The 18,802-nt window shown below is 36.6% G+C and overlaps 1 protein-coding gene across 1 annotated transcript in view; it reads right to left on the bottom strand.

Annotated features, from left to right (window-relative positions):
* The window catches only part of TMEM67 (transmembrane protein 67), a 67,882-nt gene that overhangs the window by 12,295 nt on the left and 36,785 nt on the right, over positions 1-18,802 (bottom strand). The window contains 11 exon segments of the mRNA XM_017847336.1: positions 3,339-3,455; positions 4,528-4,537; positions 4,539-4,564; positions 4,566-4,607; positions 8,429-8,569; positions 10,990-11,129; positions 11,224-11,323; positions 12,427-12,513; positions 12,878-12,976; positions 15,049-15,147; positions 16,589-16,645. Of these exon segments, the coding sequence (XP_017702825.1) occupies positions 3,339-3,455; positions 4,528-4,537; positions 4,539-4,564; positions 4,566-4,607; positions 8,429-8,569; positions 10,990-11,129; positions 11,224-11,323; positions 12,427-12,513; positions 12,878-12,976; positions 15,049-15,147; positions 16,589-16,645 (918 nt within the window).

Consider the following 18,802-nt stretch of genomic DNA (forward strand, 5'->3'; position numbering starts at 1 on the left):
TCTATAATATATAAATATATCTATTTATATATTTATCACATATACATTTATATATTTAGGTAGAGCATATATATATTTTAGGTAGAGTATATATATTTAAGTAGAGCAAAGGAGATGATATAAAGACTATATATATGTTTATTGTATATTGATATTCTTAGCTTCCCTTATAAGGAAGATTATTGCTCTTTTAATGTATGCTGAAAGGTCTTGCTTTGGAGTTAACTAGTTTTATAATTGCAAATGATCTTTTTTGTTTTCTAAACATTTTGAGATGCTTCCTTAATTAATTCCAATAAAACATAGTGATACGTGACCAAACAGTTAATGTTATGAACCAGATATCCATATCAATTTTGGGTTTCCCTTATACAACTTGGATCCTGACAACCACAAATATGTAAAAAATTTTGATTTGATTGATGCGTCAAGGCTCGACTCAAGTTCTCTGGCCTACATAAAGCCTGTCTACCTACTCCAGAGGTTAATATTTTCCTTCTTTGTCTTTCTATACAGTTAAAGGGAGAATACATATAGTGAACTTCTTTATTTAAAATTTTTTTTCTTGATTAAAACATTCATGCCATTGCAGAAAATTTACAAAATAAAGAGAAATACAAAAGGAAAAGAAAAAAAATTACCTAGTCTCAACACCCAGAAATATAGATATATTAAGGAATTTCATTTCCAGTCTTTTTTCTAAGGGATGTACATATAAATAGCACAAAATTGGGATCACAATGACTTCTTTTCACTTAACGTTATAGCCTGAGCAATTCCCCATGTCATTAAATATTCTTTAAAACATGATTTTACCATCTACTTAAGATTTCACCATAAAGGTAAGCCAATTTATTTAATATTCTCTAATTTTACATACTTTTCCCTTATAAATAACTCCTGTGATAAAGATCCTGAATTTAAGTAGCTGTTCATATTGCTAATTTTCCTTGAGTTAACATTCATAAAATCAGTGAATTAAAGATCATGAACCTTAAAAGCTCTTGGTATATAGGTTGCCCAAACACTTTCAAGAAGGTCTGCATAAATTCAGCCTGCCACCGGTAGCTTTGTGGTTGCCCATTTCACTGTGTCCTTGATGCTATTAAGTATTAGCTTTTCTAAAAAAATTTTGCTAATTTGAAGAGGGGAAAATCATTATTTTATATTCAGCTCTCTGATTATGAGTTAAAATCTTTTAGAGGTTTATTAGTGTCTATTGGTCATTTTCCATTGAGATTTTAATTTAGTGTTTTCTTAGTGATTTGCATAACTTTCAATATTGTTATCAATATCTTTGTCATATGTATTATAAGTATTTTACTCTAATTTACCTTTTATTTATGATTGCTTGATATGTAAATGTACTGTGTTAATAAAGTAACACCAATTAATATTTTTTTGATGCTTTCTATTCTTTATCCTTAGAATATCATCCTCCAGTCTGAAATATTCTTTTCTAGGTTCTTATGGCTTCATGTTTTACATTTAACTTTTAATCATAAGGTAATTTCTAATGTTTAATCAAGTGATCCAGTTCAATGTATTAAATAAATTCTTCTCTGAAATGCCATTATCACGTATCAAATTCTTACAAGTCACAGGTATGGCCCTTAATCACGAAATCCTCTTGGTTTTCCGCTTAAGCACATCCTATTCTCTAAAAAATTTTATTATGGAAGTTTTCCAAATGTACATAGTAGAGAGAACAGTAAACCACTCATTACCTAGCTTCAGCAATTACTAATATCTTATCAATTTTGTTTCATCTATCCTCCCAAATTTTCTTTTTTCTTAGAGTATTTTGAAGTAAAACCCAGACCACGTCATTTCATCTGTAAATGCTTTGTATGCATTTCTAACAAGGACTTTAAAATAAATAACTACCATGCCATTTTCATACCTAACAAAATTAGTTATTCCTTAACATTTAGTCCACTAAAAGTCTCTCAGATTTTCTAAATAGTTGGTTTGTCTGAATCAGGATCCAAATAAAGTCCACACATTATATCAGATTGGTTTGTTTTCAAACCTTTCTTATAATGTTCGTACACTGGCACCATCGTCCTTCCTTTTCTTTTCATGCCATTGATTTGTCTGGAGACACTGAGTAATTTATCCTGTGAGGCAGCCTATACCCGGACCTGGCTAATTACCTTCTACGGCACTATTTAATTTGTCACTTTATCGCCTGTATTTCCTGTAAACTGGTGATTAGGCTAGAGGGTTGATTATACTCAGGTTCAGTTTTTTAGGCAAAATACTTAATTGGTGTTATATACTTCCTACTACATCATGGCAAGAAGTGTATAGGTCAGTTATCCTTATTTTATTTACAGGGCGTCTAAATTACGTCAACCTGATCCCTCATTATAAAGTTCCCTGTCAACAATCACTTAATTGTTTAGCATCCACTGATGATGGCAGATTACATTCATCAATCCATTAGTCGCTGCAAAATGGTAAGTTTTCTAACTTAGAATTCCTTCTACTTTCTTCTATAAAGAGGAACTTTCCCTCATGAATTATTTGGTTACTGTGAAATACAGTTCATATAGGAACTACAAGATAAAATCAGATTCTTTGCCTTTGTGGATGTTCAGGGTGAGCTGGTTCCTAGCAATTTTTTTTTTTTTTTTTCTGAGACAGAGTCTCGCTCTGTCGCCCAAGCTGGAGTGCGGTGGTGCGATCTCGGCTCACTGCAAGTTCCGCCTCCCGGGTTCACGCCATTCTGCCTCAGCCTCGTGAGTAGCTAGGAATACAGGCGCCGGCACCATGCCCAGCTAACTTTTTTGTATTTTTGGTAGAGACAGGATTTCACTGTGTTAGCCAAGATGGTCTCGATCTCCTGACCTCATGACCCACCCGCCTTGGCCTCCCAAAGTGCTGGGATTACAGGCGTGAGCCACCATGCCCGGCAGTCCCTAGCAACTTTCAAAGTGATCAATAGGCCAGGTGCGGTGACTCACGCCTGTAATCCAAGCACTTTAGGAGGCCAAGGTGGGTGGATCACCTGAGGTCAGGATTCAAGACCAGCCTGGCCAACATGGTGAAACCTCGTCTCTACTAAAAATACAAAATTAGCCAGGTGTAGTGGCAGATGCCTGTAGTCCCAGCTGCTCAGGAAGCTGAGACGGGAGGATCACTTGAATCCAGGAGGCAGAGGCTGCAGTGAGCCAAGACTGCGCCACTGCACTCCAGCCTGGGTGACACAGCGAGACTCCATCTCAAAAAAAAAAAAAGTTATCAATAAAGACTTTTTTCAAAAAAACAAATCCAAGATTTATAAGAATCCATTTCTCAACTTAAAAACAAAAAGATGTAAAACATTTTCATACCGCTTCTCTTTTAAGGTTCACATTCATTTCTTCCATATTAGTATCTGCATGCCCATGTACTGATCTACCATGAATGTAATATCCAAAACATTTGTGGGATAACAGAAACACTGATATCTATAAAAGAGAATAAAAGAAGCAATTAGCAACTCTTCTGCAAAACAATAAAAAATTAAATTTTCCTTAAAATTGCTTTCTTTTCCCAAAATAATGAAGATTGTATTATTGGGAAATATATAAAGAGGATAATACAGTAAACAAGGATAATAAGGTTTTTTTTAAAAGTGTTTGAAAAAGAGATTGAAGATATTTTCCAAGAAAGGGAGAAATAAGTCTGTGCAACATAGGGAAACTCTTTCTCTACAAAAAAAAAAAAAAGTTGAGTTGGTGGTGGTGCACACCTGTGGTCCCAGCTACTTGGGAAGCTGAGGTGGGAGGATTGCTTTAACTCAGGAGGTCAAGGTTGCAGTGAGCTACGACTGCACCACTGTACTCCAGCCTGGGTTACAGTGCGAGACCTTTTCTCGAAAAAAAAGAAAAAAAAAAAGGAAAAGAAGAAACAGCGTTGATATACAAACAATTTTCAGGGGTGCTGGAATTAATGAACTACTTGGCAGCATAAGAAATTCATAATTAAGAAACTGTAAATAAAGATAAAAAAAACAGGCTGGGCACAGTGGCTCACACCTGTAATCCCGGCACTTGGGGAGGCTGGAGGCAGGTGGAGTTCAAGACCAGCCTGGCCAACATGGTGAAACCCCATCTGTACCAAAAATACAAAAAAAAAAAAAAAAAAATTAGTCCAGCAGAGTGGTGTGCACCTGTAATTTCAGCTACTCAGGAGATTGAGGTGTGAGAATTGCTTGAACCCGGGAGCCAGAGGTTGCAGTGAGCCAAGATGGTGCCACTGCACTCCAGCCTGGGTGACAGAGCAAGACCGTTTCCAAAAACAAACAAACAAACAAAAAAAGATGAAAACTAAGGCAGTTAAATATACTTGTAATATTATTTAAATATTAAAATTATATAATATAAAATTATAATAATCTCTGGAATTAACCAACCAGTGATAAATTGGACCAATAAATTCCATCATACCAATCTACTTTTAAAGCCTCTCTTAACAAACCTCATGACTTTAAAAAGGGAAAGTAACAGTTGCCGAAGATGAAGTCAGAAAGTACTTAACATTACTCATGACATAAATCAACAAACTGTCGAATTTTTATCTTCTATAAATCTCTCATAAAAGACAGCGAAAGACACGATCTGAAACATTAAGCCCAAGTTTATGTTTATTACTTAGCTTTTAGGATTTTAATTTTCTGTTAGCAGTATCTTAAGAAAAAAAAAAAGTTCCACCAAAAGCAACAGTGGTCTTTTAACAGTTCCTATGTGATAGAAGTCCTACTTATCATTTCTGAGTCTTCTGTCGAAGGGAGGAGGATTTTGAAATTGTGTTGAGTCATTGAGGGAACCTATTTTTGAGTTCTGAAAACTTTCTTGTGTCCATTAAACAAGCTATGACAAACATGTGGGGAAGAAAGAAAAAGTCTTTTAAAATGTAGGGACAAATCAATGCATCGATGGTCAGATTTATGTTTGGTTTTGTCATTTTGCTCATCTAAATTCCAAGACATGAGAAAATTCTCTACTTTTCAAATTAATTTTCTCTGCCAGAACAGCACATAAAAAGCATATATCTAGTATTCTGACTATAAAGTATTAAAAATTCATATGGAATGGTTTCCAGTGTTTTCTTAGATTTAATAGTAGAAACAGAAATTTTATAAATAAAATTTTACCTGGTACATCTTTTAGACATGTTTCACAAAAGGTAAAATTTCCTGACTCCTCCATTTAAAGCTGTCCCCACTGTCCCCATTCCTACCCTCCACTCCCCTCCCTTCTTTTACTCTCTATCTCATGTCCCTGCTGCATCTCTTCACAGCACTTGGCACAATCTGTCATTTGTTCCTGTAACAGCATATCCATAAGCTCAGCACAGCATCCAGTACACAAAATGCACTCAAATATGTGAATGAATAGAGTGAATCTACAGTAGCTGACTGCTGAAAATGTTTTCCTACATACTCTATATACATATTGTAAACCTCTTTAAAGGATGTCAAAAACAGCAATATTCAAGGTTTAAAAATTAAAAGACACCACTTAAAAGCTGAAGAGGCTGGGTTTAAGGAAATAGAAGGAGTGAACAATAAAGCCTGACATTATTAGAATCAAGAAGAGTTTAGACAAATTTACAAAACTGTAACAGGTTGTTAAAGGAACTCTCAAAGATTCTTGACAAATATATAAACACCGATCATTTTAGAGTATTACCATAGAGAGAAAAGGTTTACTATCCAGCTGACAGCAAAGTGAGATGCAAAGAATGAAGTTAGATGGTGGTGTCTGAGATTGCTAGGTGCTGTCCCAACAACCCTTTCTCCTTAGTAACAGATCCCTTCCTTGAGCAGGATATACTGCTGCCCAGCTGAAAGTTAGTGCAGTTAGGTGTGGCCATGCTATTAAGTTCTAGCCAAGAAGATGTTGAAAGGCACTTCTGAAAAGGCTGTGAAAGAAAAGGTGAGCTTACCTACTTCAATTCCCTCCTGTAACTTCATTGGCCATTATGGACCATGAAGGGACTGTGGAGATGGAAGTCCCTTGTGGCTGGGCAGAAGGACAGGCTTCTGGGTCCTGACAGTAGCACTAAGCCACCATTCCACTCCAGCCCTGTACTTTGGACCTCTGCTTATCTTTTTCATGGGAAAGATAAGGTTCTCTTTGATTTCAGCCACTCTTATTTTGTTTTTGATTGTGTTATATTCAACCAAATATGAAAAGTTTCAGATGATACTGCTTTAGACTCTCTACATCCAGATGAATCTGATATACTCACAAAATATATTGGTATATTGTACAAAATATTTCCTTACTATTACATTGATGGTAAACATCAAACTCCATACTCTTTTGATTCTATCTTGTTTCCAATTCTAATATGTTTGTTTTCTTTTTCTGGTTGTCAGTTGTCCTTTACTAACTCTATCCCTGTAGTTTCAACTTTGAGTAAGTCTCATCAATTAAAATAAATATATATTTAAAAGTTAATACACAGATTACTGAATACCACCACCTGGACCTAATTCTCTAAGAATATGCTCTCTTAAAAATATTTCAGTCTGGCTCATACCTGTAATCCTGGCACTTTGGGAGGCTGAGATGGGAGGATAGCTTGAGCTCAGGAGTTTATGACCAGCCTGGCCAACATGGTGAAACCCCATCTCTACTAAAAACACAAAAATTAGCTGGGCATGGTGGCAGGCCCCTGTAATCCCAGCTTCTTGGGAAGCTGAGGCAGGAGAATTGCTTGAACCTGGGAGGCGAAGGTTACAATTAGCCGAGATCACGCCACTGCACTCCAACCTGGGCGACAAGAGTGAAACTCTGTCTCAAAAAAAAAAAAGAAAATCGCTGGGTGTGGTGGCATGTGTCTATAGTCCCAGCTACTGAGGAGACTGAGGCAGGAGGACTGGTTGAGCCTGGGAGGTTGATTCTGCAGTGAACTATGATTGCATCATTGCACTCCAGACTGGGAGACAGGGGAAGACTGTCTCTAAAAACAAAAACCAAACAAACAAAAATCTCAAAAGATCCTTAAAAGTAGGCTATTCTAGGTAGATAGCTATTAGCCAGCTATAGGAAGTTAAAAGTGGTCTCTCTAGAGGTCCTATCTTCATGTGCTGATTATAAAAGTTAAGGAAATTTTAAACAGAAGGACTCTCTCTGTTTATGAGTACCTGAAAGTTAGATGCTTGCTGCTGCTTTTCTTTTCTTTTTTTTCTTTCCTTTTTTTTTTTTTCTTTATAGCCTCTACTAGATCCATGGGACCTGAGGCTAAAAGACTTATTTTACTTTTGGTCATTTTAATAAATATTTCAATAAAAACTCCACAAGGGGTACGAGCAATTTGAGTAAGGTTTCATGATATATAAATAAATGTAAACAATAAGTTATGTTTCAAAAGAAAACAACATATTTAGGGTAGTTTATCTGTCCCTGTATTTACATATAAACTAAACAAGGAGTCTGTCCTATGACTATAAAGCTGCAGACTCTCAAAGGCCCTTCAGAGCCCCACTATCGACAAGAACGTGAACTCTGAAATCAGGCTGTCTGAGTTCAAATTCCAGTTCTGTCAGTTACTAGTCACATGACTTCAGGCAATTTTTTTAGCCTTCCTGTGTCTCAGTTTCCTCATCTATAAAATGAGGATAATAACAGAGCTTATCTCTGTGGGCTATTATAAAGATTGAGGCATTATTAGGTATAAAGCAATTACAATTGTCCTTTAGTATGTTGGGATTGAGTCCAGAACCCCCAAGTATACCAAAATCCACCCATATTCAAGTCCCACATTCAGTCCTGCTGGAACCCATCTACACAGAAAGCTGGCCCTCTACAGATGCAGAATTTGCATTCTGTGAACACTATATTTTCTACTCTCAATGAGTTCAAATAGTTTAACCCCATGTTGTTCAAAGATCAACAGTAATTACACTTGATCTTAGCCTAAAAGCCAAGAAGTGATGGATCAACAGTAGTTAACTAGTACAGTGACTAACACAATGTAAGAATTGACTACTGGCTGGGTGCAATGGCTCACACCTGTAATCCCAGCACTTTGGGAGGGGAGGAGGGTCACCTAAGTCAGGAGTTCAAGACAAGCCTAGCCAACATGGTGAAACCCCATCTCTACTAAAAATACAAAAAAATTAGCTGGACGTAGTGGTGGGCGCCTACAGTCCCAGCTACTCAGGAGGTTGTGGTGGGAGAATTGCTTGAACCTGGGAGGCAGGGGCTGCAATGAACCAAGATCATGCCACTGCACTCCAGCCTGGGTGACAGAGCGAAGGCTGTTTCAAAAAAGAAAAAAAGAACTGACTATTAGCTTATTGCTCTTGTCACCTTCTTTCTGCTACAGAAAGAAGGATGTGGTCAATGTTTGATGATAATCAGTAAGTAGGCAGAGTTATGAAGAAGCAATGCTACTTAGAAGTACTATTACCTGTATAATTCCTTACCTGTATAATTCCAATGGCTAGCCAAAGAGCAGCAGACACTGCATATCTCAAAATGCGGCTATAAGGAGCTACATAGCTAGATGGACTTCTAGAAAGACTAGAAGATGAGTCCATTAATGCCAAGTTCTTGAATCCCACAACCTGGAGTAAAAAGGAAAAGTAATAATTTAAACAGACCTGGATAAAGAAAACTACTCTAGACTGAAAATAGAAAACCTCTCCCTACTCACCTTGAAAAACTAAAATATCCAAGTTTGTATAAATAGTAGAAAATCTAGATAAAAATAATTATTATCCAGTATCTTAACTACAAAGTATTTATTACACAATATTTAGTTAGTTCATTTGGCATTCTTCTCAATATGACTAAGGGTCAAATATAACCTTATTGTCATACACACTGACAAGACTACAAATTTAATTAAAAGGATAAAACTTTCATTAGTAAACTACCAATGAGTGAAACCAACAACTAGTATTTCATGAGTATTTGACATGTGCCAGGCACTGTACTAAACATTTTTATACTTTAAAACAGTATATTACAAAATGTCTTCTAAAGGGCATAAGTTCTTTGAAAAAGTAATCTATGTTTAAATACATTTGGTCCATCCATTACACTCACCTCCATGCTTCCCACCCTTGTAGAATAAAGGCTCTGAGAAGTTTTACAGTAAAAGATGCTACATGATTATACTGAATCCAATATTTTCTAAACTTACTTGACTACAAAACTTTTTCACGTAACATCTTTTAAAGCTGAGGAAACTCCTAAACACACACACACACACACACACACACACACACACACACACCCCTTCAAAAAGAAAAGAAGTATGTGAGGTAACAGATAAACTAGCCTGATTTAGCCATTCCACAATGAATACATATATCAAAACACTGTATTGTAAACTATAAACATATGTAAATTTTATCTGTTTATTTAAGAAAAACCAAAATACTACTTCAAGTGAATTTTGGAAGTATTGCTCATATTATTTAAAAGCTCTAAGCCGGGCGCGGTGGCTCAAGCCTGTAATTCCAGCACTTTGGGAGGCCGAGACGGGCGGATCACGAGGTCAGGAGATCGAGACCATCCTGGCTAACACGGTGAAACCCCGTCTCTACTAAAACTACAAAAAACTAGCCGGGCGACGTGGTGGCGCCTGTAGTCCCAGCTACCCAGGAGGCTGAGACAGGAGAATGGCGTGAACCCGGGAGGCGGAGCTTGCAGTGAGCTGAGATCCAGCCACAGCACTCCAGCCTGGGTGACAGAGCAAGACTCCGTCTCAAAAAAAAAAAAAATAAATAAAAGCTCTAAGCATACAAACAGTCTTCTACTAGTTTTACAAAAGTAAAGGAAGGGAAAGGGGAAAGAGAATGGAAAGAAAGAAGAAAAAAGAGGGAAGACAGACAGACCTAAGAGTTCATGATTTATATTCAATCTTAATTAAGCAGATTATTCCTGAGAAAACCTATTCCCATATAAACGGTTTCCATGTTCAGTCTTATACTTAGTACTGAATACTTTCTTTAAGAATTTCAACTAAATCCATGAAATAACTGCAAATGTATAATAAATATGTTGCATCTTGTTCATTTTAGCCCCAGCTCTTAGCACAGAACATAGTCCATAGTAAGTTTTCAATAAAATTAGTTGAAAAATATCAAACTTATAATAGTGATTCTAATGCAGAGGAGAATATGGATCAGGGAGTAGGGAGCTTTTTCAAAACATAGATACCTGGGGTTACCTCAAAGCTACTAAATCAAACATAGTCTCTAACGGTGAGCCTGAGCATAGGTATTTTACAAAAGATCCCCAAGGGATTCTGATACAAACTATTGGTTTTAAAGCCACTCCTTACACCTAGAGCAGTCAAAACACACAGAGACAGAAAGTATTATAGAATGGTGGTTGCCAGGGGTTAGGTGTAGCAGGGAATGGGTACAGGGTTGTTTAAGGGGTATAGAGTTTCAGTTTTGCAAGATGAAGAGTTCTAGAGATGAATGGTGATGATTTTGCATGACAATGCGAATGTACTTAACACCATCTTTTTTTTTGAGATGGAGTTTCACTCTTTTTGCCCAGGCTGGAATGCAATGGCGCGATCTCTGCTCACTGCAACCTCCGCCTCCCGGGTTCAAGCGCTTCTCCTGCCTCAGCCTCCCGAGCAGTTGGGATTATAGGCATGTGCCACCATGCCCGGCTAATTTTGTATTTTTTGGTAGAGACAGGGTTTCTCCATGTTGGCCAGGGTGGTCTCAAACTCCCGACCTCAGGTGATCCGCCTGCCTTGGCCTCCCAAAGTGAGACATGAGCCACTGCGCCTGGCTGACTTAACACTATTAAACTCTACACTTAAAAATGCTTAAGATGGTAAACTTAAAAAAAAAATTGTGGTAAAATAAATAACATAAAGTCACACCTTTTTAATGGCTTCACAACAATATTTCAACCTTTAGAGAAATCTTCCACTGTCATGAAAACTTAGTTGGAATTAGTTTAATATTTGTAAGGTACATGTAAGTTGCATATAATCACATCAAACAGTTTGTACCTCCAAAAAGAAGAGGACAGTAAGTACTTGAAATAGTGAATTAATTTTTCTCACAGTCTGAATTTCATTCCATTCATTTGCTACAAAATATGTTCTCCATATGCTTACAGGAACAGTGGCACTTCGTATACCACCCTCACCTGGTCAGAAAAATAAAATGAGTAAAAGAATTCTACCTCCTTTGCTCTGCAAGGATAACAAAAGAATTGTGGTACAAATGTTTATTTCACTTACCTTCAACAGCTTTAAGAACCTTTCCTTTAGGTCGCTCCCAATCAATAAAGAATACATCTATTGTAATCTGGGATATGAGCTTATGCAAAAATTGTAGTGCCTGAGAATGACATATAATAAAACACCTGAAAAAGTACCAGCATTAAGCCCACTTATAAAACCAATATTGACTCTTTAAGAAACATACTGTTATCACAAGAACATATACTTTTATAAGTGAATTCACATGAAGTTATAATACCACTAGGGGATCATTAGAAGCTCATCAGATAACCTGGAATCACCAAATTCACAGAATTTTCACATACATTTTAATTTACCTTTCCTTTTTATTTATTTCTTTAAAATAGGAATACGAAAAGAGGCGACATTTTTCCTCCTTACATAGGGACTTATATAATTGACTCTTTCCCAAAGATTCTAGAAGCATACCTCATTTTGTAGATCAGTTGACTTCTTTATAAGTAAAGATATTTTCAACTATAGTTTGTTTTCCTAGTTTTGAATGCTCTGTTTTTTCTATTTCTACTATTAAGATTTCTGATTTTTATATAATGTGTTGTTGAAACACATCTTTCTCATTTATAGAAGCAATATGTTTAAACTGAGGCATTCTTTCTAGTTGTTGCATTATTGACCAAATAAAGGATAAAAATCTGAGTATGGGATACTTTACTTCGAGAAGCTCCCAGTCAGTGGAAAAAGGAGACACTTAATATTCACAGTACAATGGGATAAGGACTACCAAGAGGCATATAAAGAGCTTCACCTACATTGATAGAGAACACTAAGTTGAGGATGGGGGTCATAGGAAGAAAGGAGCAAAGGAATCTAGAGACAGACAAAACAGCTTTAAGATCTCAACACTATCCTTGATTAATGGAGACAAAATTCATGCCTGAAGACATTTTGTCCCATTGTGAATGTATCATCAGACTTTAAGGAAAGTTATATACTGAAATATCATTTTATCAAATAAGCCATACAAATTTATGGCTTCTTTGAAAAAAATATTTAAGGCAGATTTTCAGACTGAGCATCTACTACAAATAAAAGTAAATTTACCACATAAAATAATTAATGCTTTCTTTCAAAACCAAAGTGAATTTCACACCAAAGATTTTTGAAAGCATTTTAATTTTAAAGACTTACTAGTTTATTAGCAGGCCTTTTAAATTTGGTAACCTGTCCTTTAAAACTTACCTTCAGAGCAAAGGCACATCCAACATAAGTGACAAAACGTTCTTCCTGAACTGGCATTGGTAGCAAAACAGAGACAGACTTCTGTGCCTATAATAAAAATTACTTGATTAAATATAATCACACAAAGTTTTTTTTTGTTTATTTTTGTGGGGGGAAAGGAGGGTCTCAGTATGCTGCCCGGGCAGGACTCGATTCTGGACTCACAGGATCCTCCCACGTAAGTCTTCCAATTGAACAAGGTTTTATTAAGCACAATTTAAAACCAAAGAAAGCATAAAAGAGGAAGATAGTGATGTAATTGATAAGCTCAGCACACTCAAGGAATGGAGAGTTGGGCACTTTTCTTAATACTGTTGATCAAAATTCTCCCAAACAAAATAGTTCCTTTATAAAGAAAATTTTTCAATTATTCTGATACTGGCAGTTGGGGTAAATTCAGAAACTCACTCACTTTGAAGAAAATAAGCCAGTAAAGACCTGTTCCCACTGTGATGATAAAGAAAACATTGGCCAGATCACCAGCATAGTACACCAAGAATTTCATAACTGTCTGCAATTAAAAAACAAGAATTATAGCTGGTTAAGACTCAATGTATAAACCACTTTTAGTAATACTACCACTTTTATACATCATCCACTACATTTCTTAAGCCTGAAACACCTTGTTTCACATATCCACATATGATCTGGCTATAAAGACCACCTGCTTCCTCCTCCTTGCTACCTTTTGGTTCCTTACCTTTCTGGCCATTCCTGGTAGCCTCTTTTTTCAACTCTTCTCATCTTTCACTATCTAAGAAAATTGAACTGCTTCCTAATTTTCTCTTAGTCCCCTTTAATCTCTCCTCCACACTAACACCAGAGTTCGTTTTCTAAAATGTGAATTAGATTGTGTCACTTCCCTTGTTAAAAATGAACAACTCCTCATTGCAATATAAATTCCTGATCCACAAGGTCTTTCACAATATGGGCCAAAATTAACTTTTTAGCCTCATCTGCCAGTTCCAGTCATCTAATTAGTCAATGACTAACCACTCCATACTTTCATCTCGAATACTTTGTGGAATAAAATGGGCATTGTTTTCCCAAATATTCTTCTCTTCCTCTCTCTGGTAAGCTCTGATGATTTCTGAGAGCACAGACTATGTCTGTCTTCGCTCACTATCACAGCCTCTAGTTCCTGGCAGAGTGCCAGACACTTAGACAGTAGAGCCTCAGTGACTATTGTAGAATGAAGAGATAATCCCACTTAAAGTTCACTTCTCTGGGAAGCCTTTCTGGACTATCCCAAGTAGTAAATCAAGTCCCCCTGCTGATTCCTTAGCTCACTGGCTTTGGAATCAGAAAGATACTTTGGTTAAAGCTACCCTGTAACCTTTCTCATGTTCTTCATCAGCAAAATGGAAATATCTATTACTGAGTTGTTGTAAAAATCAAGTGAGTAGAAAATTTAACCTTTGCCTCAATTTCCTCATGTGTAAAATGCAAATAATAATAACAACCTAACTTCAAAGAGCTACTGTGAGGATTAAGAAAATTACATACATAAAGCTTTAAAAGTGCCTGGTACATGGTAAATATTTTTTAAATGTTTGATAAAAATAAAAGGTTAAATATGAAGTGAAAGTATAAAGTTAATAGAATAAAATGTAGACTATCTTTGTGATCTTGATATAGGGAAGGTTTTCCTAAACAAGATCCTAAAAGCACTGAAAAAATATTCAGATATGATGATATCAAAACTAAAAGTTTCTGGCCAGGCATGGTGGCTCATGCCTGTAATCCCAGCACTTTGGGAGGCTGAGGTGGGCGGATCATGAGGCCAGGAGTTCAAGACCAGCCTGACCAACATGGTGAAACCCTGTCTCTATTAAAAATAAAAAAAGTAGCCAGGCAAGGTGGTGCATGCCTGTAATCCCAGCTACTCAGCAGACTGAGGCAGGAGAATCACTTGAACCCGGGAGGTGGAGGTTGCAGTGAACCAAGACCGTGCCTCTGCACTCCAGCCTGGGTGACAGAGTGAGACTCTGTCTCATAAAACAAACAAAACAAAACAAACCTGAAAGTTTCTGTTAAACAAAGGACCACATGGATAAAAATGACAGATGGGTCACATATTTATTTGTTCATATATTTCAACATCAGAAACCAAAAAGGGGTTACTATTTAGAAAATAAAAAAAATCCTTCACATAAACAAGAAAAACTGGAAACATAATAGAGAAGTAGGCAAGGGATATAAACAGGCAGTTCACAGAAGGAAAAACCTGAATGATTAAAATGTATATGAAGAGTACAGAGAAATGAAAATGAAATCAACAGTGACATACTACTATATGCCATGAGATTGGCAAAAATTGGAAAGGTTGGAAAAATATCAAGTGTTGCCAAGTTTGTGCAGAAATAAGAAGAGCACTGCTGGTAGGAATATAGACTGGCATACAGTATGGTGGGAAGAAAATGAGGTACGCATATACCATATGACCCAGCAATACTTATCCTAATTACATACCCCAGAAAAATTCAATGCAACTTCGTTACTTATCCTCTAGCTGTGTCTTATGAAAAGGATCCAGAATAGTCAAAAGATTAAAATATTATTTAAAAACTCCTGAGATTATACCTGTAAATCAATCATGGGACTCCCAATGCGCCTCTTCCATCCTGCTGTCTTCAAAAGAGATGCTAAAACAGCTAGCCCACCCAATACACCCAAAGCAATCTAAAAAACAAAAGAACAATTGAGAATTTATGTAATTTCTCTCATTGGTGCTCAAAAACACTGTGAACAGAAAGTAAGGAAGTGCTCAAAAAAATGGTGGGGTGGGACATGTTGAAAGGACACAGGAGTCAAGTTGGAGGAACTTGTAATGCCCAAATGTGGGACAATTTGAACAAGAAAACAAATAATAACATATCATAATTACTAGAATAAAATAAATACGAGTTCACACTGATTTAAAAATAAATAATTGAATAAATAATGTGAGCAAAGGGAGAGTTTCTCCTTATAGTAAAGTTCCAAAATAATAAATAAAAAAGTAATTAGGGAAACAGAAAATCACCATCAGGCAAATATCACAGTGAAACTTTCTGCAGGTAAGAATCATCAATGGATGCTATTCAACAAAATTAGAGGGCTGGGCGCGGTGGCTCACGCCTGTAATCCCAGCATTTTGGGAGGCTGAGGCGGGTGGATTGCCTGAGGTCAGGAGTTCAAGACCAGTCTGGCCAACATGGTGAAACCCCGTCTCTACTAAAAATACAAAAAAATTAGCCTGGTGTGGTGGCATGCACCTGTAATCCCAGATACTAGGGAGGCTGAGGCAGGGGAATTGCTTAAACCAGCAAGGTGAAGGTTGCAGTGGGCCGAGATCACACCACTGCACTCCAGCCTGGGCAATAGAGTGAGACTCCATCTAAAACAAAATAAAATAAAATAAAATAAAATTAGAGGGCCGGCTGAGTGCGGTGGCTCACCTGAGGCTGGGAATTTGAGATCAGAATGACCAACATGGAGAAACCCCATCTCTACTAAAAATAAAAAAATTAGCTGGGCATGGTGACACAAGCCTGTAATCCCAGATACTCAGAAGGCTGAGACAAGAGAATCACTTGAACCCAGGAGGGAGAATAGGAGAATAAGAAGAATAAGAAGCAGGATGTTTGCATAATTTCAAAGAATCTTCCCCATGAGATACTTATTTTTATTTATTATTATAGCATCACTTTGATGGTCTTTGCCAAAACTATATGAACTCAATCTGATCATGGGAAAATACCAGACAAACCCAAATTGAGGGCCAAAATAAGGGACCAGTACTCTTCAAAAGTATTACGGTCACAAAAGACTAAGAATCTGTCACACATTGTAAAACACTAAGGAGATATGACAGCTAAAAGCAATATGTGACACTAGATTGGGTCCTAAAACAGAAAAAAATTCAATAGTGAAATTCAAATAGTATGTAGATGAGTTAATAGGACTACATCAATATTAATTTCCAGATTATGATCATTGTGCTAAGGTTATGTATGCTAACATTAGGGGAGGCTGGGAAAAGAATATCTGGCAAATTTGTTTTAGCAACTTTCTTGCACATCTGAAATTATTTAATTATAAAATACACTGTATATATTTTAATAGGTTAAAATAAACTTACATCTGTCTGGACATGTGCTTCTCCATGATCCATTTCATATGTGACTGAGAAAGAAACCTGGTATTTAAAACAAAACAAATTAGCTATACTGAAATTATGTAATACAAACTTACTTTTCTTATAAAAACACATTTGTAGCTGGGTTTTACCATAAACACTATAGTTTCTAACTATCAGTATTACTAGAGTTGATTTACTTACATGTAAATAGATACGCTTTTGAGAATTATTTGTGCTACTTTAAATATCTCTTTCACGCACATTAAAAACGGGGCTTGTTAGGAGGTAAGTTAAATTCATGCACAGACTAACCATATTTCATTTTCTGATAGACTTCTGTAACTGAGGAATTTGACTAAACTTGTACATTAGGAATTTAGCAACTGGGTAAACCACCAGTTGCTAAACCGCAGATTAATCAAAGATCTGAACAAAACCTTAAAGATACCACTACGTTAAGAGACAAGAGAAAGAAGAACCTAGTAAAAGGTCAGAGAAGAGGACTGTGAAGGGTAGGAGAGGAAGATACCTAAGTCTTACCATGGTCACAGAATAGGGAGTTTCAAGAAGGAGGAGGACATTGAGTACAGTTTCAAATGTTGTATAAATGTCAAGGTAAAGAAAGCCACTATACGTGGAAACCATCACTGACTTTCATGAAAGAGGTTTTCAAAGAAGTAAATGGCAAGAGCCAGACTGCAAATGATGAAAGAGTAAATGGTTGGGAAATGAAGAGATACATTAGCAAGCTGGGCAGCTGGCAGAACTGAGTAAAATGTTTGTTTGGTTGGTTGGTTGTTTTAGTTTGTTTTTAAGATAAGGCAATCTGAGAGTTTTTATAAACAAAGGAAAGGGACTCGTAGAGAGGCTGTCTGAATAAGACATTAGGGATGGAACAGGATATTGGAAAATGTACTATAAACGAGTTAGATAGAAGATTAGTTTAGGAAGAGAGGAGGGGACCTTCTTTCTTAGAAACAGGAACAAGAAATGGGAAGGACAATGAAACAGAGATTCTGAAATATTAAAGAGGAAATCTTAAGGAATTCATATTAGATGCTCCTGATCTGCTCAAGACCAGATAAAGGGCAGAGACATAGCTGGATGTTTACAACTGACGTAAAATTTTGCAACAGCTGCCATGAGAAATTAAGAAATGATGAAAGAATTGTATATTTTATAATTAGAGTAATTTGAGGTAGACTTCATCAATGTAGTTTCGTGACTTAACTTTTTTTTTTTTTTCTCTTTTGAGACAGTCTTACTCTGGAGTGCAGTGGTGCAATCTTGGTTTACTACAATCTGTACATCCCAGGTTCAAGCAACAAGAATTCTCCTGCCTCAGCCTCCCAAGTAGCTGGGATTACAGGTAACCACCACCATGCCCAGATAATTTTTTTTGTGTTATATTTTTAGCAGAAACAGGGTTTCACCATGTTGGCCAGGCTGGTCTCTAACTCCTGACCTCAACTGATCTGCCCACCTTGGCCTCCCATAGTGCTGGGATTACAGGCGTGAGTCACCACAACCAGCAGACTTAACTTTTTTCTATTTGTTATTTTTCAATTTATCAAGGCTTAGTTTAGAATTATTTTGGACAAGAATAATATTTAAAGAAAAGACTCAGAAGTGTTTTACATTAAAATAAATATATATATATATACACACACACACACACAATTGTTTTATTTTTTTTGAGACAGAGTTTTGCTCTTGTTGCCCAGGCTGGAATGCAATGGCACGCTCTCGGCTCACTGCAACCTCCTCCTCCCGGGTTCAAGTGATTCTCCTGCCTCAGCCTCCCAAGCAGCTGGGATTACAGGCATGCACCACCATGCCTGGCTAATTTTGTATTTTTAGTAGAGACAGGGTTTCACTATGTTGGTCAAGCTGAAAATAAATATATTCTTGATTACTCATAATACCACTCCAGGAAGTTTTAAACCAGGCAGTCTTTTGTTGTTACCAAGTATGTTTTGGATTTTCTTCTCTCATTACAGTGTATGCAAGCTCGGTCAATGGAAACTAATTTTAGCACTGGATTAGGTAATACAAATGAGGATGGAAAATCTTTAAAAGTTATACTACATGTGTATTTTTACTTAATTAAAGTTTGAATCCAATAGCAGTCAAGTACAAGTACAAGCACAACAGAGAGGCCAAAAGCACCGGCTGAAGGAACTAGAATATTAAAATACAGAAGTAAAATAGTAG

The sequence above is a fragment of the Rhinopithecus bieti genome, unplaced genomic scaffold (genome assembly GCF_001698545.2).
Source record: "Rhinopithecus bieti isolate Rb0 unplaced genomic scaffold, ASM169854v2 scaffold_26532, whole genome shotgun sequence".
In the NCBI taxonomy this organism is placed as follows: Eukaryota; Metazoa; Chordata; class Mammalia; order Primates; family Cercopithecidae; genus Rhinopithecus; species Rhinopithecus bieti.